The sequence below is a fragment of the Mercenaria mercenaria genome, chromosome 19 (genome assembly GCF_021730395.1).
Source record: "Mercenaria mercenaria strain notata chromosome 19, MADL_Memer_1, whole genome shotgun sequence".
Taxonomy (NCBI): domain Eukaryota; kingdom Metazoa; phylum Mollusca; class Bivalvia; order Venerida; family Veneridae; genus Mercenaria; species Mercenaria mercenaria.
The window spans coordinates 1,743,929-1,769,631 of record NC_069379.1 but is presented as its reverse complement, the minus strand read 5'-3'; the positions used below and the strand labels follow the sequence as shown (position 1 = coordinate 1,769,631).

Below are 25,703 nucleotides of genomic sequence, written 5' to 3'. Positions count from 1 at the left end.
CATACACCGAGTACATGGTGCGGTAACTAAAAGTGTGCAGGTATTTAATACCCGCACGCTAGTTACCGTACTGTTGGATAGGAAAGTATGCCAGCGTGTCTGGATTAGTAGACAGCAAAGTGTATTTTATTGATTTTCTGTTCTCGTATTAGTTTATTTTACCTGGGCTTTACACATTTGTAAAGCAAGGATTTTAAGTACTCACTGAACTGCTGTATATGGCAATGTGGAACGCCTACAACTACCATATATGGATGGCTATGATACAAAACAGGAAGAACATTAAAACTCTCGGGTAAACAATTTATACTCGGGGGCTACGCCCCCTCGTACAAATCGTTTACCCTCGAGTTTCAATGCTCTTTCTATTACTAAGTCTATTTGATGACATTTGCAGTGACATATAAGAAGACAGTAAATATATTCAGTTTCACAGGTCAGGGATATGTTATTTACGTATGTATCATGTGTTACCAGTTAAAGGTTCTGCTAATTTTTTTCTGCTGCGGCAGCTATATACATTTCCTATGCCTAGGAATAAATATTGGACGTTTTGCACGAAATTAAGAATAAATTAAAATGCTTCCTTCTTTAAGCCTACAATAAAGTTTCAGCCGTCTATTCTTCTTGCTTTTATAATAACATAATGGCTCAATTTTTTTGAAAACATAAGAACATTCGTTTTGATTTTTCAGACAGTAAGGCAAATTTGAATTTAAATCATCTCTTAGATTAGTTGGCAATTTTAGCTTATAAGTGAGAGTGTCTAAACGATATTTTTAAAGTCAATATTTTAAATACTTTTCTAATGCTTTTCTCTTTTAAAACACTCTTACGCTAGAATGGCGTAACGTTAACGTGCGGTGACGTAAATGTTTTTGTTGTGTCCAAGGAAGAGCACTACTACATTTTTTCTACTGTTTTATAATAAGGGTATATAAGAATCGAAATAATTCATAACAAATCGAATTAATTCATAACAAAAGAGTGTTTTAACACTCGGGTGGTAATACGTCGTACAAATAATTTCACTTGGACTGTGCCCTCTTGAAATTATTATGCCCGACGTATAATCACCCATTGTGCATAAATAGTGTTAAAAGAACTCTTTTTCTATGAATTATTTCTTGAAACCGGATTGTCGGTGAATTACAAATACTTGCTAGTTTAGAGACATGAAGCTCATATAAAAGCATAGTGTATCTTTTCAAACATCTTAAGCAGTGGCGCATAAAATAGCTATTATCCCGCAAATTCAATATTTTAAATATAACAAAAGACACACAAGATGTGAGCGTAATTTACCTGATACAACAAGAAGAACTGAACTTGGAGCGATCAGCGTAGCAACCAGCAACAGTACTTGGTAAACAAGGAACAAATATGATACACGGAGGTTGTGTTTTCGGACTGAAATTTGGAACGATATCATGTCTTTTAGGTAAAGTGTTAAAATTATTCTTTACCAAACAAAACAAACTCACCATCAGTGCATTCATAAACAATGTTATTAAAATAATATTAAGGTTTGCACTTTTTATCCTTTCTGTAAACCTTAAAAATACAACTATCATTTTAGATATATTTTACAAGGTCAATCAGATGCGTAACAAGTTCCTGATTAAATTCTAAATATTGCTGTAGAAACTAAGAGGTACTAAAATTTACCTTTATTGCAAAGACGCAAGGAGATATAGTACACGCATAACGATCTCTGCAATATTGTTATTAATTTATAAAGCCCTGATTGTGCCTGTATGTTTTAAGATGCTGCTTTAGGTATCAAGTCTTATAATTAATGTCGACAGAAAAATGCTTTCAAGAAACAAGTTATGGAAAAAGTTCATACAGAATATTTCTGCATCTCCACTCTTTATTCAGTATCGTTAGATTCGTGCAGACAATTTTTGTATCTCCTTTCTTTAATCAGCAATCATAAATTCTAGCACATATTTCTTGTATCTTAACTCTTTAATCAGTAACTTTATATTCTTACATACACTTCCTGTATCTCGACTCTTTAATCAGTAACCATAGATTCTTACAGACACTTTCAATATATCCACTCTTTTATCAGTAACCATAAATTCTTAATATGAAATAAGGCACTGCCTCAATCGGGAATCGATCAGACTTCAACTCATCCCTTTAACATTTAAAAAAACTGTCTACTAGGGTGTTTAATAACAGGCAAATTGTTGAGAAGCACAATGACAGACTTAAGGTGATCACAACAGCTCACACTGTGCTCAGGTGAGCTAAAAATCATACAAACTTAAAAGTTACTAGATTGCAACTCACTGTTTACAAGACTTAACAGACACACATTAACAATCTATTTGCACCACGGCAGGTTAAGAGCTCAGTCTAGGGATTAGCCTTCTTGTGCAGGCTTGGTTTTTTCTATTTGTGTTAATTGTAATTCTGAAATTACTCGTAAAACAAATCCTAATTTTGCTTTTATATAACATCACAAAGACTTGCATTACACTTTATTTATTGAATAAACTGTTCACATGTTTAAGTTTTATCTGTATACACATTTATAATGATCACAGATCACATAATTTGTTTTATCCATACATGAAATATAGCTGAACTGTGAATAACAACTTTTAATAACAGTACTGGATGCTTTTGTCAGGCTTTGAAATAAGTATTGTCAAAATAAAGAAAATGTGACTTGCTGTAATCTGTATTCTAAAATGTACAATTTCTCTTACAACAAGAACAAATAAACAAGAGGGCCATGATGGCCCTGTATCGCTCACCTGGCATATTGACATAAAGATCATCAAGATCAACATTCTGACCAAGTTACATTAAGATATGATCATAAATGTAGCCTCTAAAGAGTTAACTAGCTTTTCCTTTGATCTGACTTGGTGACCTAGTTTTTGACCCCACATGACCCAGATTCAAACTTGACTGAAAGATCATCAAGATTAACATTCTGATTAAGTTTCATGAAGATGCAGTCATAAATGTGGCCTCTGGAGTGTTAACAAGCTGTTCCTTTGATTTGACCTAGCGACCTAGTCTTTAATCCCACCTGACCTAGATTTAACTTGGCCTATAGATCATCAAGATTAAAATTCTGACAAAGTTTCATTAAGATATGGTCATAAATGTGGCCACTACAGTGTTAACAAGCTTTTCCTTTGATTTGACCTTGTTACATGTACCTAGTTTTTGACCCTAGACGACCCAATATCAAACTTGTCCAATATTTTATTGAGGGTAACATTTTGACCAAGTTTCATTAAGATTGGGCCAAAATTGTGACCTCTAGAGTGTTAACAAGCTTTTCCCCTGATTTGACCTGGTGACCTAGTTTTTGACCCCACTTGACCCAGATTTGAATCTGATCTATGGATCATTAATATTAACATTCTGACCAAGTTTCATGAAGATATAGTCTTAAATGTGACCTCTACAGTGTTAACAAGCTTTTCCTTTGATCTGACTTGGTGACCTAGTTTTTGATTCAAGATGACCCAACATCAATTGTGTCCAAGATTTTATTGAGGGTAACATTCTGACCAAGTTTCATAAAGATTAAGTCAAAATTGTGACCTATAGAGTGTTAACAGTCAAATTGTTGACGACAGACGGACACAGGGCGATCACAAAAGCTCACCTTGAGCACTTTGTGCTCAGATGAGCTTAATGCTAGAGTTGTCACAGGAGTGACGAATTATACCCCCACAATATGGCCTTATCAAAGAACTAAGCCAATAACAAAGCAGCATTTTCTTGAGCTATTACCTAATGACCTCAAATTCAATCTCCATAGTTTCATGATCCTCCGCCCAAGTGTTCTCAAGTTGTTGTATGGAAAAGGTTTAAATGTTCTGGGTCATCCTGACCTTTGGAACTCTAAATCAATACAGGTAATCTGCTGGTCAAGACCAACCTTGTACTAAATTTTGTGTTTCTCATACCAAGCATCCTGAAGTTATTGTCCAAAAACCGTTTTAAAGAACCGTTATTTATTTTGTTGAATTTAACATCACAGCGACACAGGATAGGTCATATGGCGACTTTCCAGTTTTAATGGTGGAGGAAGACCTCAGGTGCCCCTCCGTGCATCATTTTAAAGAACCGGGTCAGTGTGACCTTGACCAGTGACCTACTGACCTCAACATCATTAGGGGTCACCTGCTGGTCATAATCAACCTCCCTAACAATTTTCATGATCCTAGGCTCAAGCATTCTCAAGTTATAATCTGAAAAACATTTCACTGTTTTGCCTTATTGTGACCTTGACCTACTGACCTCAAAGTAAAACTTGACCTGTTCTTCATGATGTGACACCTGTGTACCAAACTTTATCATCCTAGGCTCAAGGTCTCAAGTTATCGTTCGGAAACGGTTCAACTGTTCAAAATCACTGTGACCTTGACCTTTGATCTATTGACCTCAAATTCAAACAACCTGTATTTTATCATGTTACACCTGTGTTACAAAAGCTATGATCCCAGGCCAAAGCGTTTGCAAGTTATCTTGACCTTTGACCTACTGACCCCAAAGTCGAACTTGACCTGTAACTATGTACCAAACAATATTTAAATCGGTCAAGCTTTTCATGAGTTATCATCTGGAAGCCATGAAAACCTACTGACTGAAAGACAGACAAGCTTACTACATGGGGGTATAACAGAACATTCTCTTTAAAATCTCATGAAAAATATGAGAACTAGATGCCCACGGGCAATATGTCAAGCCCACCAGCTGTCAAAAGGACTGGGAGTTGTGCATGAAACTCCTTGTCTCATTGAGGCAAACATTTATGCCAAATAAAAGAGATTGCAAAAAGTTACAATATAAGTTATTTACAGTAACAACAAAGGAACGTAAAATTATAAAAAAAAAATTTAAAAAAAATTCACACAAAAATCCGCACCATCAGAGATAGGTCAAAATACACCTGAAAACTGGATGTAACATGCATGTTGTACTACAGAAAAGTGGTCTTGATTTTTCCCTACGACCAGTAATAAACAAGTTACAAATGTAAGCTATTTATAGTAACAACAAAGGGAAGTAATTCTAGGATCTTATGCATAACACTCCGTCGCATGATGATGAACAATTGTGCCAAGTTACATCAAAATCCCTCTATGCATCAAAAAGAAATGCTCCAGACAAAGTCATTCTTGTATCTGACTTTTGACCTCTAAGTGTGACCTTGACCTTAGACCTGGTTCTTCCGCATGACACTCCGTCTCATGGTGGTGAACATTTGTGCCAAGTTACATCAAAGTCCCTCCATGCGTGAAGAAGAAATGCTCCAGACAAAGTTGTCATTCTTGTATCCTTTGACCTCTAAGTGTGACCTTGACCTTAGACCTAGGGACCTCGTTCTTGCGCATGACACTCCATCTCATGATGGTGAACAATTGTGCCAAGTTACATCAAAATCCCTCCATGCATGAAGAAGAAATGCTCCGGACAAAGTCATTTTTGAATTTGACCTTTGACCTGTAAGTGCGATCTTGACCTTTGAGATAGGAACCTGGGCTTGTGCATGACACTCTGTCTCACTGAGGTTAGCATTCATACCATATATAAACAAGATTGCTACATGCATGTCCAAATTATGGTCCGGACAAACAAATCCGGACGGACGCACGCACGCACATAACACCGAATAGACATTTGGACAACTATGTCTTCGCTTCCGCAAGCGGGCTCGACAATAACAAAACCAATGTGATAATCACATTATCTCTTAAAGTAACAGAGCTTAGTCAAACACTGCTGTTCTCAAAATATATTTAGTTTCTAAATAAATCCTGAATTCCTATCTTAAAAGTTTTTTTATTAAAGTTCCTTGTTCTTCTGTCTTTTTATATTTTCTGGTGTTTCTTTCTGCTTTCCAAGTATACTGGATTTGTTGACCTTCCATTTTGTAGCTGCCTTCTCTCAAGAAGTGAACCTGTAAAACAGAAATCAAATATTGTAAATTGATAAAAAGAGACCCCAACCAACTTTCATAAAGATCCCATGAAAAATGTGACCTATAGAGTGGTCACAAGCAAAAGTTTACTGACGCACGGACGGACGACGGATGCCGCGCTATCACAAAAGCTCACCTTGTCACTTTGTGACAGGTGAGCTAAAAAATCAATATCTGAGAACCGCTTCCTGCGGTAACACTAAAATGTAAATAAAATTAATCCATTTGTTTATGTGATTTTTGGGAAATGTTACCTTGCATTTTGGGATGTTGGGGAAAAAATGCAGTATTTTTGGATTGGGAAGTGGCCGAATATAGGCCTCTGTCATATAAGGATGAAAAGCCATGCCGGCTAACAATTTCTGACAAGAAATCATTTTCAAAGTTTTTCTTTTCGGTGAGTTCTATATGGAATTAAATTCTTTGGGTAATTTTGAAAGAGGACCACCCCATGATCATTCTGTGAAGTTTGGTGTAAATCTGCCCAGTGGTTCTGAAGAAGGTTTTTACAAATTGTTGGCACATGACGGACATCAACTCATGTTGTCACCATGTGACAGGTGATCGAGCTAATAATTGTTTAAATTTGCATACATGTATTAAATTTTATGGATTTGTCCAGAAATGCTTTATCATCAAGAAAATGAAATGGAGTCTTTACTAAGGTCTAAAAAAAATTTTGTTTCCGGTAACATGCTAAAAAAAATTAGGGTTAGGTAGGTTGGAAAAACTTTTTCTTTTGGATTTTTTAAAATTATTTTTAGGGAGACTTTTTGGAAATTACTTTTGTGTCAAAAAATGAATACAAATAGGGGGGTTATGCCTCTAGAGCATCAGTTAGTTGATTTATAACATCACTGTCCATGTTTAAAGCATAAAAAGTGCAGTTTTGCAACTTTTTGTCAAAAAAGTTGAAAAAAATGTTCTCAAAGACAAAGGCAGACGGACCATCCATTTAGGGCCGGGCCAAACATTTATGGTAGGTCAGGATACAGGAAACAGACATTTTTTTTTTTACGCCTAATGTTCCTTGGTATTTGGTTCTATGCACTGACTCAATCGCAAAAATCTGTTTACACAAATACTAATTTGTATACAGTATATCATGCCTTTTGAATGATTGAAACTGCTTCCCATGGTGCACAGCTGCAACTATATAATAAAGAAACTGAAAGATAGAAATACCTTATGAGCCTCAAGCAAGTGGTTTCAGTCTGTCAACAAGCACTTTGGAGCAGTACAACAATACTCTGTATAATAGACCAATATGCCTGAAAATAGTGAAAGGTGAGCAAATTAAGAAAACATGGACAACCAGCTGTTTTGAAATTTCAAAGGTCTAAGAGCTAACATTATTTTTGCAGTTTATCAATTTTCATGCCAATAAGATGACCCCAATTATATCATTGGCATGGCGGGAGAAATTTGTTAAATAAAACTTTTTTTAATGAAAATAAAACAGTACCAAATTTTGTCAAAATGTATAATGAAACGAAGTAAATGCGGTTAAAAATTTCAGTTTTGAAAAAAGAAAAGTCACTGTATGAGTAGGTTTGTTTACACGACTGACCAGCCAGAACAGCCAAACATTCATAGCTGTCAAGGCTCCACAAAGTCCACGAGTGTGATCGGAGTTCGAAGGGAAGGTTTCCCTCGTGAGGGTCTGGAGGGCGATGATCCTTAAAAGCCGGAAACGCCCTCACATAGAAAATTTAGACTTTTAACACACAATAGATCTGGTTTTGAATAGTCTCCCTCCATGTTTACTTTTTGTGATGTTTAATCATGCGGTAGAAATAACATGTTGCACCGGTGAATGTAAAAGCTGTATTATACGGTATAAAAACACTGTGTCAACGTCACCTTGCATGTTTGATTCAATAATTTTCTACGAAAAAAAACAATTGATTGCTTTATTTTTTTAACATGCGTGTGACCTTGAATAGTAGGCGTGTGAGCGTGATCTAAGGCCGAAATGCGTGTGGCACACGCACAATGCCTGTGGCACACGCACAATGCCTGTGTCTTGACAGGTATGAACATTACTTTAACCCAGTGAATTCCAGGTACCTTTTTGACTTGGTGGCCTATGACCTTCACTTTGCTCGGTATCATGAAAAGGCAAAAACAGACTGGTAAAGCAGCTAGAAGAATCTGTTCTGCCTTCCTCAGTTTAGTATGAACACAGGAGCCGACAAAATGCTACAATTGTTTATTGGTATCTGACGGTCATGATTCATAAACGTATAAATTTAAATGTATTTGAGTATGTGTGCAGTGTACAAAATTCTGATTTCAACTAACCATGCTGGCAACCAGATAGAAAATTTTCCAAGCCTGACACCAATTTCACATGCCCGAACTTAAAGCTGAATTTTGAACCATAAAACAACTGGTCTAGCTCATACCCTCAAAATACTTCATCATATTGTTTGGACATGCTCGACTGGGGATTCCTAGGAGAACAGGAACTGAATGCATCGGACCAAAAAGTAATGTGAGCGGCTTTAGTTTGCGTTTGCAGAGCTCAAATTTAACTTTTTTGACCAACGTACTGCAAATTTTAGCATGTAGCTTTTTTTTCTTGTTGCTTAATCTGAAATCTACTTGAAAATTTAGACTTTCAATTAAGAATGTTAGAATATCCTAAAAAATCATGCTAGAACATCAATATATTGTTTGCACGGTTTTCCTTGGTGTACAATTTTGTGCGTTATAACTCAAAATGACCTTCAAAGTAATTCGGAACGCATCATTGACTACAGGCTGAAACTACGGCAAGGCAAATTTTCGTACCTAATATTATAAATAGCGATTCAACTGTATACATGTACGAATATGTAAGATAGCCTGTGTTCTAGATTTAATTATAAGATAGACCTCTACATTTCTTTATAATCAGTAATCCATTCAACAAAAAATGGCTAACCAAGAAAGATGTTGTGTTTTCTGTTATCCTCAAATGAAAGCGAATCTACAAACATTAACAAAAACCGCAACAATTTTGACTATTATTTGTATTTACAAAATAAATTGTGTGAAATTTTTATCGTAACTTGCATTCCATGAAATTGACTTGCATTTAGCGAGTCCAAAATTTGATTTGTGAAAGTAATTACATCTTCTGCATGAGTGTGGTTCTGACTAACTCTTAAACTCTTGCATTTATGGAACAGTTTGAATTCAATTCCTTCATAATTCTGACCAACTAATCGAGCATGCTTCAGAACTCCAGATAAGGGCTGTATTTTTGTAATTACGAACTTGTTAGTATCAGATATGACTTTATTTTAAAATGTGGATGTATCAATACGAATTTATTTTAAAATGTGGTTGTATCAGTACGACATATAAACAGTATTACATATTCCAAAGAAAGATCAAGCCGAATTGCATGTCTGCGCCAAGTTGCGCTTATCAACGCTATCTCGACTGTTGACAATTTGCACGGTGTCAAATGAGTGTGGAATATACGAAACAAACAAATAATGTAATGCATTAACACATAATTTTTTGGACTTCAAAAATTATGCGTCATAAAAATCTGAAAAGGGGAAATAATTCTACCAAAACTGAAGGCAACCAAGTTATTTTTTATTTTAATTTGTGTCATAACTCATATGAACAGATGAACCAAGTTTGAAAGAAATATCTTTACTATTTTTCAAAAAATGTTAGTTTTTATGTCGAAAGCCCGATCGGGCAATGTTACTGGGTCAGCCTGTTAAAAATCTATATTTTTTTCTATAAGCCGATCCGATTCCCTATAATGCTATATTTAGGTCGAGCACAGATTATCAGCAGAATCATAAGCTCAGCTTAATTCCTGTGTATACATGCAGTGGGGTGTCAGACGTTTCACCCCCAAGACTGTTCCTCCCAAGACTTTTCACCCCCAATTTGACGAAATGTCTAGGGGAGGAAAAGTGTTGGGGGTGAAACTTCTGGAATTCCATGCATTGAGCCTTAAGAAATAATAATCTAAAAGGCCCATTTCAAATTGATGAATAAATAAAAACGTAAAAAATAAGGAATTTCTATGTTTTTTATGGGTGGGGTGTTTGTTTACATTATTATTATACAATGGAAAGTTAGTTACTCACGTTTCTAAAAATGTCAACAGGTCCAACCATGCACATGCTGTAATGGAGTGCCGTCCATATTCTATATAAAAGTAAAATAATTCCATTAATCAGTCATGCCTGCAAGTAAAATCACGGATTTCTTAATTTTAAAAATTCAATATAGGCTTAGTAACAAAGAAGTTCATAGAAACTAAAGTACCGGAAAGGAATTAAATACGATCTGAAAAGCGACACAAAGGTGAATCTATTCTTTCATTCCCCGAGCTGAAAAACTCGTTGGAGAATGTTTTTGTTTCCTCAAATTTTCAAAATGTCGCCGCCAGTGTAACGTGTATCCACTCTCACTCTAAATATGAAAATGTTCAAAATGTCGCCGTTTAAAAATGCTACTCAGTATTGAATAAAGCATGTTTGTATCACAATCTATATCAGTGTAGTCACGTTACCGGCTGATTAGCTTCTGACGCAACAAAATTAACAGCTTACTTTGAATATTCTTTCGAGTCGCAGACATCTTATTGTGCGGATATTGCGTTTCGCCTACTGATCTGACGGACGCTTATTAACATTAACGAAGACCGTGATATCCCGAATTTCATCGGGGTCGTCGCACGCCCATGGTCTAAACCGGAACTCCATATTTTTTTATTTGGATAGTATGTGTTGTTTGGATACCCTCGTATGTTACCGTAGTGGGATTCGATCCCGGTAAGATCGATTCCCTATAAACACTTGTGTACATCATGGCTTTAATCAGGAACCATAGATTTCTTATAGACTCTTACTGTATCTCAGCTCAATAATCAGTAACTATAGATTCCTACAGACCTCCACACTTTAATCAATATCCGTAGATTCCTAAAGAAACTTGCTGCATCCCCACTCCTAAATCAGATACCATAGATTTTGACAGACTCTAACCTATTTCTACTCTTAATCAGTTACCATAGATTTTTACAAACACTTATCGTACCTCCACTCTATAATCGGTAAACATACATTATTATAGACACTTACTGTATCTCCAATCTTTAATCAGTAACCATATATTCTTACAGACCTTTACTGTACCTCCACTTTTAAATCAGTAACCACATATTCTTACAGTCACTTACTGTATCTCCACTTATTTATGAGTAACCACAGATTTGCCAACGTTGATACAATCCAGCGCCTCCGTTGTTTGAAAAACTCATCGAAGTCTTCTGGACAATGAGTTTTATTCTCGGATGCTGCACAATACTCGATGCGCCAACCGCTTTGGATCTGGCAGTTGCAAAGACATAGTCTTATAAGTGCATAAAAGACAATTACAAATACTTTTGAAATGAAAATGTATTTGAATACAACATGTTGTTAATATTTCAAATGAATTTAACCTTTAGACTCTAATTTGTATGGTAATTCAAAATTCATGTGGTACTTGCATTGCAAGAGTATTCGTGAGATGTGCTTTTATAACAATTGCATGCTATACGTTTCATAAAAAAGCACTTAATATTACTTAAGGGTAAAGCCGTTTCGTTCAGAAAAGAGAAACCAACCAAAAGCGTGCATAACCAACGGTCCTCTCCCATATCTTTTGTAAGGAATTCTTCTGCCTGTTCAACATTGGAGGCATATAGTGGGAGGACCTCTCTGATCGCCTTGCATCTATAGACACTGAAGCATCCAGGAGCACAGAGCACAGACCCAATTACATGTTCTGAAGCCTATAAACGAAACTATATGTATTTATATTTCTTATATCTAAGTAATGTGTCTCGGACAATATGAACATTTTGCCCCGAACAAATACTAGAGAAAAACACGCGTTGTCATATAAAGAAGCTATATAGCTTGCTTTGTAAAGGATGGTTATCCTATCCATGTCTGAAATGCTTTGAAAGGTACGCCTGCGATATTAATCCGCTATTGAATCTTAACAATCAAGATACAGTTTTAATGATGTTTGTTTTATATGCTTTGGCGTAAATAAAATATATATAATTATGTCTTATAATTTTCAAGACTGTTTTCCAAACAATCAAGAAACGTAAGTAAGGTGATGTTTATTCTACTTCCGATAAAAATGTTGTCGCTTTTATCCTGTCAATCAAATGAAACAGTGTGTTGTAGGTATACTGTAGGCGTACATTTTATTAGCGCGGCAAAAATTTAGCGCAAACGCAGTTTTTAGTGAAATATCTAATTAATGCGTGGACGTGAATTAGCGCTCTCGCGAGACCGCTAATTTCTAATTTTAGCGCTGTCCGATATGAGGCTCTCGGAGATTTACGGAGATTCACGAAGATTTTCGAAATAAACTTAACCGTCGGCAATTTTTATGTAATGTGTTTCTGCTGTAATTATTGTAATATGAATCTGACTGTCGATCCAATACAACCTGAACATGTACCAAGTATGACTTTAAGATAGTGTGCCGTGATGATACTTGTATTTTTTCAATGATACTTTCAACTGTGATGTAGCTTTATGTTTACGTACAATATATAAAGTATAATGGGTCTGTGACAAAACATCGACAGACAAAACATCGACAGGACAAAACGCCGACGCGACAACTGATCGATGCGACAAAAGATCGACATGTCGCATAGTGTCGTGTCGGCATTTTGTCGCATTTATGGTCGAAAATAATTATGATCATACGATTATCATACGATCATGATTTTGATCATACGATTATCATTCATAAGCATTTTTGTGCTCTAAATGCCCTAAATGATCCGAGTATTGAACATCTTTACAATAAATTGACCGAAAATAATTTTATGATCATAATTAATAATACATAATTGTGATCATACGATTATATTTCATAAGTATTTACGTTCTTGTAGAATTAGTCTAAGAGCACATATAATCGAACGATGAAATGCTCCAAGTATTGACTTTCTTTATCGTCACAATAGAATGAATATAATTGAATACATGTACAAAAAGAATGAAAACACTTTCATCTTCGTCCATAGTGATGGAATTCGTTACTTCACAAAAAGGAAAGTTACAACTTGTGTTTGATGGATATATTTTTTATAAGGACAGAAGTCGTAAGGATAAAGTAATAAAAACATATTGGCGATGTGTCATACACGAATGTTCAGGTCGAGCTGTAACCATCGGGGAACCACCGAATACCGAAGATGCCGGAGGAACAAAACGCTACACCATCACAAAGGCCCTTAGAAATACCAATATCTAATAAACAAACTGAAAAAGAAAGCAAAAACTTACTCTGTAAGTAAATCATAGTGGCAATAAGCAAGTTATTATTATAATTTTTTACACGCGATCTGTTTCAGGTTATCTATCCCTCATGATATGATTATCAAAATTAACGACGTTTGAGACAATGTAGCGCGGCGTTAGTGAAATTCTATAGTTTAACTACAGTAAGTATTCGGTGGTTATTTTTTAAAACTCGTAAAAAACGGTTATGGCGTTGATTTATAACAATAACTCTTAGGCTAATGTTTCTTTCTAAATAATCAAATAATTAAAAGTGATACAGGCTTGTCAAATTATCTCTGTTTTATTGTTTTATGCTTTTGTTCATAATAACTAAATGTATACAGTTCAACAACTTATGAATAACAAATACATCGGTTTTAACGGTACAATGAAAACCAATCTATTTATATAAAGTTTGCTATGATCAAAGGAAATCGTGTAACTTGAGTCGATACTGGTATTATATAATCCACTAAATAGACGTTTTGTTGTTTCGCCAATATCTTAAACCTTACCTAAATAATGTCTTTAATTTTGCAGGGTAAGGGAACGTATATCATTTTTTGTCATACTTCAATTAATTTGAATGAGTTTAAACCATATTGCTAACTTCTTTTCATTATTGACTAAATTACAGATATTATCTTACGAATATGAACAAAATGAGCTGTTATCTGTGAGATAGAATGATATTATTTGACACGAAACTTGTCTAGTCTGTCCTAGTATGTCCAAACTAAGCTCATTGTCATCAAAATTCAGTTGTTGTCACATAAAAGATATCAGTGTTGCACTTAATCGAACTGGTATTAAATTTTGTGTCAGCTGTGTTAGTTTGGTCAGTACCTGACAACAATTTTCACAACTGCACATTTTAATACCACCACCCATTAACTGAACATTAACCGTAAATGTTCGAGTCTTAATCTTGATTGTCTGAAGATTTAGACCGAACCTTTCAGATATGTGTAAAGATTTCAAGGTAATTTAACCCCTGAAAATGAAGAAAAAGTGTAAATAAATTATGTGTCGATGTTTTGTCGATGTTTGTGTCGATGTTATTTGTCGAGCTTTTGTCGCGTCGGCGTTTTGTCGTGTCGATGTTTTGTCTGTCGATGTTTTGTCGCGCTCTCAGTATAATATTGCCTACGTAACTGTATTGTCTTCTTGTATTTAATTATAATAATCTGCGTGTTTTATATTCTGTTTACTAGTTATAATTGCTGAAATAAAACGAGATCGTCACACATTTTAATCATTGAATCCCCTTTGACCTACATGCATTGTGTCTTAATATAAAACGTTTACACCTTTCCGTAAACGAGCGACTGCAACAACGGACATGCCCGAAGGTGATACGGAAATCGATAACAACTTGATCAAATGAGAAAAAACACAAACTACAAGCTTAAATATTTTATTTTGCATGATCATATATTTAAAATAATAATATGAACAATAAACAGGAATATCATACGAACCTTAAAATATTAGCAAGCAGTGTAACTAGTGCACACTCTCAAGAGTATTTATTTGCAAAAGTGCGAAGAAAACATCACCAAATGAAAATGTACATGAAAATGCTTGGACAAATTAATGCGCGGACATGAATTAGCGCATGTGCGATAGCGCTAAAAGCGCTGTTATTAGTACACTGCTAAAATAAGTAAGCCTACCGTAGGTCGATAAACGATCGCTTACTGGTATGCTAATGAATTTTTGACTTCCAGTATCCTGTGCTCCGTTCCGGCAAACTTAATTTTATTATAGTGTTAATACATGATCTACAATGTACAACCTTTACCTTTAATTGTATATATATATGTTAAAATACTTCTCTTCCCTTCTTTGATATTTTCATTAAATAAACGATAAACGAAATTAATTTCTAATGTGTGTTTCTTTTACCACATGCATCTAAGAGTACATACAATAACGTTTCTTTTACAGGCTGACAACAGAAGAAGCATTTCAGAAAGTAGCTATACAAGAAATCTTCGGAAAGGTAAGTGTCTGCTTTGTTTTAACAGCGGTATTTAAACGGCAAAAATCATTGGTGTTCTCTAACATAAAAAGTTATCAAGCCACTATAAAAGGATTTTCTACGTATTATTTGTACATTTAAATCACAAAAAGCCTCTACATTGTCCGATATTAAACGAAAGTCAAACAATGAACTGAAACCAATAGGAAAAATTATATTGTGTTTGCAGAAGAAACTGAGTTGTTATGGTAAAATAAGTAAAAAAGAAAGGGAAAAGAAACCTTTTTTTTTCTTTAATAGTTTCAAAAAAAAACGGTATTAGTTTTGTGAACTTCATGTCAGAGCATCTTTTGTGATTGAAAATTAAATTGAAATGCATACGTTAATGAGTTGTTATGGTAAAATAAGTAAAAAAGAAAGGGAAAAGAAACCTTTTTTTCTTTAATAGTTTCAAAAAAAAACGGTATTAGTTTTGTGAACTTCATGTGAAAGCATCTTTTGTGATTGAAAAATAAATTGAAATGCATACGTTAATGAATTCTCTAAACTAATATTTAATGTTTTCACAATCTTACCTACCTTCTGAAACCAGTGAGCGATTGCGTAATCAAATTTCTGGTACCAAACAACAGGACCACTGCCAAGCGGGTGAGTCCTAGCACAAACTGCCCCCACACTATAATCCAGCGTCATGAAATCAAGTAGAGCTTCAACATTGTCGAGAGTAAACTGAACATCAGCATCAGTGGTCAGAATGTAGGATTCTTCTTCCATATCATAATTTGTATCCGCTACAAAAAAACCGATGGTTTGGATTAAGTTTGGGGTATCTAAATATCTCCCCTAGTGTAATTTTAAAAAAAATAGATGAAATATGAAATTGGCCATACATGTATAGAAATGAAATATGATTCAAAAGAAAAAGACATGATATGAAAACAGATATACTGTAAAATTATTTAATTTCGTGGGGATAAAATTTCATGGTTTTGGTCAAAACGGCAATTTCATGGGAATATGAATTCGTGGACTTCAACTTTTGATCATAAAATGAATGAGAATTTAACTTGTTCGTTGGGATTAAATTTCATGGACGTACTCAACCGCAAAATCCACGAAAATCAGTCCCCACGAATATTATGTTTTCACAGTAAGATAAAGTTAATATCTTGTCTATGGTACATTGTTTTTAGTGTTTATAAAGTCCAATGTCGACTTTCTGTTAATCACACTTTAATAAATACTAATTTGCAGCATTTTCGAAGAGATAGCCTTTTATACATTTTTCAAAATTCATTTACAATGGTGTTTTCTATGTATATTTAGCTAAAATGTAGAGCTGTGGTTATTTTGTTAAAAAAATGATAACCAAAATGCAAATTGTCTTAAAGGTTATGTTCTTTTTATACTGTTCAATGTCGACTTTTTATAAATCTTACATTTATAAATATTAATTTGAAGAATTTACGCGGGGATAGCATTTTATACGTTATTTAGAATAAATGTGAACTGCAAATGATTACAATTTTGTTTCTAGGATTGCATATAAGTATGTATATATAGAATATATACCTGACTGGCTTTGTTTCAGCTGACAGTCGAGGACATATGACATGTACATTACTTGGCTCCACCTCTTTTTATTCTTGACCTATACATAACGAAAAACGAAATCGATTAAATGTTATACAAGTCTATTTGTTTTTTATAACATTTTTACGAGGCTAACTTTTAAATAGCTATATTTCATCAAATAGTTATAACATTTAAACTAAGACTCGATTTTGATTTATTTATACAATTTGAAGCTGTCTTTTGGTACTTGAAACATGTGCAGATGTTGATTTCTGCTCAAGAAACCTGGCCAAGACGGCGTGGACGGTATCGTGCATGATGCATTTCAACTACCATTCACGAATAGGTATAATCAAACTGAGGCTGCATCTTTTTGGCGCCTTTAGGAATTTCCGATATTTCTATTTTATAATCATAAGTATCGCAGAAAACAATGCATGTCGCAAAGGTGTCAAGGAGCTCACCATTATTTTGATTATAGCAGTATCGGTGGTAATTTAGATAATGACATCTGTACATTGCGGACGCTTGGCATTCTAATACATCAGTTTGAAAGGACATGCTTCCAGATGAGCATTAATATGTTTCAAAATAGAAACCAACTGATATGGGATAAAACAGTATTTTTTGTTCTATGTCATATCAAAGTTTGATAACAGTTCTGTCGATTTCTACTTTTTATTCTACTAAAAGGGTTTTGGTAAAGAACGGAAAACACCTTAAAGCACAAGCAATGAATTTTGAAACAATTTCTCTTGTAACTAGTAAATTTTTTCAAAATTTCGAAATATTTTTGATAAATCTTGGTGCATGCATATCTATTATCTAGTATACAGTTCAATTTGCATTAAGATCTAAGGGAAAGGTAAACAATGGTCTCTTAACACAACTTGCCTCTTATAAGAATATCGTTTATTCTTTAACAACAATAAAAATTAAAAGGTGCTTTCTTAATAACCTCTCGTGTAAATTTGACTGTAGTTACCTTCTGATTGTCTTTAAGATGAATGGTAAAGTACATTCCCTCTTTACCACATGAAACTAATCTCCAGCTTAAAGACATGCCGTATGGTGTTGTAGTTTTTGTACATCTTATAGCTAATGTGCCTAGAAGAAAACAATAAAAGCTAATTTCCCTTTATCTAATTGCTATTTTGACTCTTTAATACCAGTGTTATTGCTTTGAATGTAAAAAACAATTTCCCAAATAACATATCAATGAAATCAATTCTCATGACAATAACAGGTATGTACGTTATACAACGGTATGCAGCAAGACGAAAACAGAAACTAACATGTTTAGATAAGCCTCATTTCAAAAAAAAAAGCTACAGATTTATGAGTTTGTTGCTGTCAATTACAAACATTTTACCAAACGTGTCCTCAACAAGAGATACTAGCTGTGACAAAAATCCTGTCGGTACATCTTTCTTTACAGCACCGTCAAAGAATATATGGGATTCAAACTTGAGGCCTGTTGAATGTGTTACCCTGTCATTTATTAATTGAAGTGATTGCAAGAGTTGTTTCATTTCCTCTTCATTCTGAAAAAATAAAGGAAGGAACCTGGGAGATTTTTGTATACAAAACATAACATAGAAGAAATTTATAATTTCCTGCACAATGAAACATTTATTTTGATTTAACAAAACCGTCACGGTGTATTTTGTTGATGTTAGGTTTAACGTTACACCGACGAAATTATACGTTATATGGTGACTTCCAGGGAAATGAAGACCACATGTGCCACTCTGTGCATTATTTCATCCCAAACGGGTACCTAGGTAGAGCTAACGACCTACTGAAAGTCAGCTGAATGGTTTCTTCTCACGAAAAATTCAACGTCCCTCAGCAAGGCTCGAACTAAAATCGGTGAGTGGCAAGTGATTCGATGTCAGCGACCTTAACCACTTACCCACGGAGGCCCCTTATTCACTATTGTTGTGGTTTAAGCCCAGTAAAAACTCAAGTATTAAAATCGAGATGGTTTATTTTAAGTCCATTATTGTTTAATATAAATATAATTTCTCGTTTTCTGAATGAAACAATATGTAACGTCTGATTTTCGCACGGAAGATTATATTCGACTGTTCAACGGCTGTTTTGTTACGATAATGGAGACCGTAATGGGTACTAAGTCAGGCAAGTTTGCTTAGGGAAGATAATGTACGAAAAGGGTTGGATCGACATGCCCTTTGGAGATTTCGATGATAATTGTATAGTTTCTGCCGAACGTCATGTTAGCTACTACACTTTATAGATAAGTACATCTCTGTTGTTAAATGTATCAACTATTAATGAAAATCACACACAATACACGAAGCAAAGATATGTGTCAACGACAATAATTCATGCCCACCTCTCTGTACATAGTTGTACATATAAATATTCTCGAACGTCGTGCTTTTTCCAAAGGATGCAAGTCAACGTTCCCGATGTCAGTTAGCTCATTTCTTCTTGTCAGCATAATCCAGTGCTCGAAAAGAGCCGAATTGTACATAGGTGTCCAAAACAGCTGAAAATTAGTAATTGCAATAGAAGAACTTTCAATACAAAAACAAAACCGACAATTGGAAAAGACTGATCGTTGAGTCTAAAATAAATACAATTATGTGTAGAAAATTATGACTGATTAAAAAGAAACAGATTTTCCAGCTTAATACTTGGTAATCTATTAAAGCAAAGGTTATATACACATAAAAGTCAACAAGATGTAAACGACTGCCAATACTAGTCTTTCAGCTAACATGATGCGATTTTCTATTTTTTATTGCTACAACATAACACAATGAATAAACTTTAGTCTCATATATTATAATAACGATGAGACAAATGAATGAAAATATTCTAAATAATATTGACAAAACTGAGGGAGGAATTAATATCTCATAATATTATATATCCTTCTTAAATGCACTCATTTGATTTGATGGAATGAGTGCACGCGCTGATCCACAAAAATATCCGATATTAACCGAAAAAGGGATAATGACTCTTGTGATATCACTTTTTCTCATATGCATGAAATATGGGCCAGTCAAATGAACGCATTTGAGAAGGGCATATATAACTTAAAGACTTATGTTTCGCTCAATATCATTTTAACAGGTCCGTAAAACACATATTGACCTCAACATAAGTCAGTAACTTACAATACATGTACTTGTAGCTAGTATAAATAAATATATTTACCTGGTCCTCCCCTAGGTTAACAATCAATTGACTTCTAACCAACAGCCACCACGTGGATAATACTTGAGCCAGCACAAGGAAGAATGTTGCCAATATAAGAAATTTAATTCCCATGTCACTTATAACACATTCATTTTTTCCGTTGTTTACTGAAAAACGAGATAAGTACTATAAAATTAATTTTTGATTTGATTATGGTGTTATATTTGCAAGAAAGTGCATTTTATCAAAACATATAAAATTCTGGAAAGTAGATCCCTCGGAAGCACCGAGAACAATGCAAACAGTGAAAATTGCAGACTCGGTTTGATTGACTCTGTTCATGAGCAGTAATGGAAACTGCAACACTGCCCACGCCCCCTAGCACCGGCTTAAGCAGTATTCAATCTTCAAATCTAAATGAATTGAAATCAATGATCCCGAAGGACCAGAAAATATAAAAACACTGAGTTGAAGTCGAGGCGACTTTTTACGGCCGCCACACAGCACTTAACACCCGCTGTTGTGAAGTAAATAAATTCTGGAAAGTAGATCCCTCGGAAGCACCGAGAACAATGCAAACAGTGAAAATTGCAGACTTAAGGCTTATATAAGACACTCAACGCAACTGTTTATGTCTCAACATTATAAGTCGCATAAACAAACATACTGTTACATAATCACCCACCGAAAGTCTGTACATTCACGGACCTTTATAATTACATAGTAGTCAATTTTTGTCTTTAGTCTTTTATTGTTATCAGAAGATTATTCTAATTTTACTCAATTTTTACAGACTAACATTTTATTCCACATGTGTAATTGCTTATAATAAATGAATGTCCAGGTACAGAGTCCAGGCGTAATGAATGACAGAATTTGATTTGGAAATAAACAGTTAACCGCTAGCAAAATTCCTGGATTTGTAGATCATTTTGTCGTTCATTTTGCATGAAACCAAACAAAACTGAATTCGTTTATTAGATGAATACTTGTAATAGTCATAAAGTACAAGATTGTTTATAAGGACTAATTCCAAGTACATGTTGTCGTGTAAATTTGACTTCTAAACTTGCTGTTTTCAACAATAGTTTGGAGTCAATTTGCATATTAAAGAAAAAAAATTAATCAAACACATATCGATATATTCCCTACTTATATCCATTGTTCGATAAATAGTTTTCATTTTTTTAGAAAGAGAAAAAGGCATAAAATCAAACCTCCTGGGTGCAGAAGGAACTTTCTGCACGTGTTATCGATGGCTAGAAGTGTCACCGACAATGGAGTTGCTGACATTAGAGGAACTGAAAATCCTAATAGCTGTGAGCGTGTTGTACAAGCAATATACCCAACTATATAACCTGTACAAGGAGAAAATGTTTCAAAATTAAACACATACCAATACACAGTTACTTTGTTGTTCTGCATGCTTTAAGACAGTAAAAAACACAATTTATTGATCATTCACAAAATAAGATAAACGATATAACTTAAATTTAGAATAAGTAAATAGATTTGTGTGACAGCTGCGGATATGTTTTATGTAGTGAAATACATTGATGAATCAGTAAAGTTGAATTCTGGTTTTGAGAAAGCCTAGCAATTGTACAATTTAGTCAGTAGAAATTTTAAACCAAGAAAAAAAATCTTTATTTTTTTCTAACACTTTAGTATACAGTTTTCCTTTAGATACCACAGATTGTTCTACATGCAGTGTTGACAGTTGATTACTTATAGCTTAATATGTACCAATTAAACCTTCTGCCATATGAGCAATAAAGTAGTATAATTCTTTTTGACTACACCCGCTCAATTCTTTCCAACCGTCCATATAGTTATGTATGTCAACTGAAAAAATAAAAGATATTTTGATTCATTATTTTAGCATATTACTTTTAACATATTCTAGGCACGTGTATTTTGATACTTTCGGATTATGACATTAATGATCTGTTCTTGACAAACGTTATCACCATTGTATTGCAACAAACGGTTATCATATAACTTACGTTCACCAAAATAATATTTTCCTTCATATTAAGTATACGCCTTGAAAAGTATAAAAACGCTTTAACGTTGAAATTGGCATACAAAGTTACCTCCACTGCGAAGTGAGTCCGGGAATGGTGACATCGTGTCATCTAGATATATGAGCATAGAAAATCCTATCGTTGAAACGAGTTTTACAAAAGACATCCAAGTCGTCAATTTCCACGCAGTACGTTCTATTCTCATCATAGATGGTAAATTATCAGGTACATTCGGGACTTCTTCTTGTACGTTTCCCCTTGTTCCATGCTACAATACCAAATAAAATGGTACTGAATGTGAAAATAATAAAGCCTTCCTGTCCCTAAATATATAGCCACCCAGATATTTAGTATATACATGTGCTAGTGTTAACAATTTTGAGGCCTGGATAAAATTGAATGTACGTATTATTCATTATATCACCATGCTCTTCATTCATATTTATAAAACTGCTGTTACAGATATTGAACTAAAACAGACTCCATTTAATAGGAACAGATGTTAATCTCCGAGTAGATGACATAATATAAATGTAGTAATTCGACTCCTTGAAGTGATAACAATCATCTCCTTTCGCATTTAAAGAGTCATGACCATATTTTTTTTGAAACTGACGACAAATAAACTGGTGTAACTATCACACAATGAAAGACAAATAAACAAAACCTACGCCGTTTGCTGAATCCTGGACACTTGATAATGTATAACTATTCTCTACCAGGTATTTTTGTAGAGATGGCATCCAGGCCAAGGAAACACATACTACTCCAACTGGCGCTATCCATACTCTGTTAACAGGGACCTTTCTGTGCAAATATGCTGTAAAAGCTATTCCAACAAGCTCTGCAAATAACGCTCCTGCCCATGATATGTTAACTTTTCTTCCTCCAGGATAATTGGATCTCAATCTTGACTGCTGGTCTCGATGATGCCGTCGATTAATCCAAAGGCATCGTATGTTATCCAACAAAGGAAATAAAAACACGCAGTTCATCAATAAAATCACGTGATGCGTCTTGGTGAGCCCAGGAATACAGAAGATGAACAAACAAAGTCCGAATGATTCTAACAGGCTAACGAAGGTTGCCTAAAACGAAAATGATAGAACATGCAAAAGAACGAGTGTATATTTCTCGATGCAAATTTATTTTTTATACATACGCACCTATTCTGATTATCATTATATAAACGATATAATTGTGTTCTTTACATTGAGCAAAATTCACGTCATGCACCCGATATAAAATATGTAACGTCAATATGGAAAAATATTGACGTTTCAGGCTCCATTTAACCTAATGAAGTTTATAATTCAGTATGTAATAACAAATTATACATAACGGGTCACAGTTTAGATCGAAGATTCTGTCTTATATTATAAGTTATTTACACGAGACTTATAGATAAATATCCTAGATACTTCTTTTTGCAGAGTTAATAGATAGTCTGACGTAGTATATACAGTTGAAACCAGAAATCTCTAATTTGTTTATCTCAAATTCCGGCTAACTCAAAGGCAGTTTCAAGTCCCGTCCTAAAAAATGTGCATATCTCGAAGAAAAACACCCGATCCTTTTGAATTCCAGATATCGATTTTGAACTGATACTTGATTCGCATATAGTTAAATGAACCACAAATGAATAGTCATTTTTCTTCTATTTTATCAATGATTCATTTTTTGTTCTAAAATTATTAACATTGATTTGAAATCAAGTCTCGACAGATAAGTCATTGGTCAATATTATTGACTGGAAAAAATATGACAAAAAACTTCCAAAAATGCAAAACAGATAACCAGAGGGCTCCTGAAAGTAAAGAAAAACACATTATCTCGTTATTTTAGGCTTACTAATGAAAACTATGCAACGAAATAAACAAGACATGTTTCGTTCACGATGTGACAAATTCGGATAATATTTCGCCTATTTAACACAGTTTTAAATCAAGTTATAAAAATAAAAGATAGTGTCGAATATTTTGGCGTTAGGCACCGCACCTAATGCCCCATCATATTCTAAGTACATGCAGCAAATATCAGTTAAAACCATCATTACATACCAAAATCCATTTTCTACGCCCAATAGGCCACTTTCTATCGGCTCTAAGAAGACCGCACCAAATTCCACGAACCATGTTTATAAAATGTGGCACAACAGCTATTATCTGTAACAAAACAAAGAGCCTCGTTCTTGCAATCAGGTTTAAACTGTTTGGTGCATGTAGAGATTCCGACAGAGCCAGGATTGTTATTCTGCTGTGCACGAGACACGCAAGAAATAGTAGAGCCATGAATATTGTTGATATCCATTTTATTATTACGGCCTTGACAGATGCTGTTTGGTTGTGTTTGTATTCCTTATCGGCTGCCTGTATTTTGGCTGGGTGGTTTATTACTAAGTCTGGTGGTTCTTCAGTAATATTGTTGTCTTCAAAATCATAGTTGGTCGCCATTCTTTGACCATGTACCGTAACAACCTTCAATTGTCGATTTTACATCAATCTGAAAGACAATATGTGGATAACGTTCAAATATTATTGCGCTCAATCAAAATGTATGGATAAGTATCAGATATGTATTTTGTTAATCAACATGTGTGGATAAGATTTAAATACTGACTTTGTGAATCAGTTAAACAACATCCGTTGCTAAGTTTCAAATATTGATTTTGTTAATCAAACTTTGTGGATAAATATCATATATTAATGTTGTTCGTTGATTCATCTCCCTTTTCTTTAAAATGTACACGTTTCTGTTTTTAACCTGTTATTTTGATCATAGCAAAATCTACTTTGACAAAAAAATGTTTTAGCAACTTTTAAAAGAACTTCATTTTATTTGAATAATAATATTGCTGCAAAGATAAATCACTCAAAATATTCATTCTTTAAAAATATTACAGACAATTTATATGTATTTTTTTTATTAAAACACACAACTTCTTGCAGATCCGTCTCAGCAAAATACCGGTGATAATTTATCTTTGTCATTGTGAAAACGTAGGATATTATTTTAATGACAAGATACTTTTAACAATAAGTTTAATGTTTAAATTAATGATAAAATATAGAAGACATATGTAACGTTAGCATTATCTAAATGAGACTCAATTCAATCGAAATGGTAAATTTATGGTTTCTTTTACCTTCACTGCGAAAAAATGGTCAATATACGGGAGTATACGGTCCCATATATTTCGAAAATACGGCAGTATACGGGATGTATATTACAAAATATACGGACCTAATATACGATCCCGTATTCGGAAGATCTAGTATACGGAAAGTCCTTATATTTGTCATGCATATACGGGATCCCGTATACGCCGAATATACATACATGTATATTTCCCGTATATATAAAATATATGAAGTTTCAAAAAATTTCCATAGAAATAGTGTTTATTAGTATCCTGTTAAAATAACTTTTATTTTCATGTATTCGAAGGGTCTTGAGATTTTTTTCCCCGTATGCTTTCCGTATTTTAGAATATACGGAACACGTATACGAGCCTGTATTTTACGGATATACGAAGTATACGGATCCCGTATTTTTGTCATATACGGACTGTAATTGCATCTTATGTACGGGGCATATACAGACCTGTATTTTCTAATATACGGGCTTCGTATTTTTTTCCGTTTACGCATGATATTCTTAGT

General features: G+C 34.2%; 1 protein-coding gene and 1 long non-coding RNA gene across 5 annotated transcripts in view; both read right to left on the bottom strand.

Annotated features, from left to right (window-relative positions):
- LOC123541750 (chitin synthase-like) overlaps positions 1-25,703 on the bottom strand; it is a 78,120-nt gene that overhangs the window by 37,776 nt on the left and 14,641 nt on the right. For all 4 annotated transcript variants that reach the window (XM_045327323.2, XM_045327321.2, XM_053531041.1 and 1 more), the window contains 14 exons: positions 24,102-24,543; positions 22,713-23,129; positions 22,111-22,309; positions 21,761-21,859; positions 21,232-21,372; positions 20,033-20,181; positions 19,200-19,355; positions 18,213-18,384; positions 17,826-17,947; positions 16,838-16,916; positions 15,845-16,056; positions 11,592-11,759; positions 11,163-11,313; positions 1,306-1,410 (listed from right to left, as the gene is read on the bottom strand). In XM_045327323.2, the coding sequence (XP_045183258.2) occupies positions 1,306-1,410; positions 11,163-11,313; positions 11,592-11,759; positions 15,845-16,056; positions 16,838-16,916; positions 17,826-17,947; positions 18,213-18,384; positions 19,200-19,355; positions 20,033-20,181; positions 21,232-21,372; positions 21,761-21,859; positions 22,111-22,309; positions 22,713-23,129; positions 24,102-24,494 (2,563 nt within the window). In that variant the 5' untranslated portion in view covers positions 24,495-24,543. The remainder of the gene's footprint in view (positions 1-1,305; positions 1,411-11,162; positions 11,314-11,591; positions 11,760-15,844; positions 16,057-16,837; positions 16,917-17,825; positions 17,948-18,212; positions 18,385-19,199; positions 19,356-20,032; positions 20,182-21,231; positions 21,373-21,760; positions 21,860-22,110; positions 22,310-22,712; positions 23,130-24,101; positions 24,544-25,703) is intronic.
- On the bottom strand, positions 5,841-10,812 carry LOC128550936 (uncharacterized). The gene is made up of 3 exons (XR_008368571.1): positions 10,066-10,812; positions 7,148-7,233; positions 5,841-5,941 (listed from the first exon to the last, which is right to left on the bottom strand). It is a non-coding gene; the product is annotated as an uncharacterized LOC128550936 (long non-coding RNA).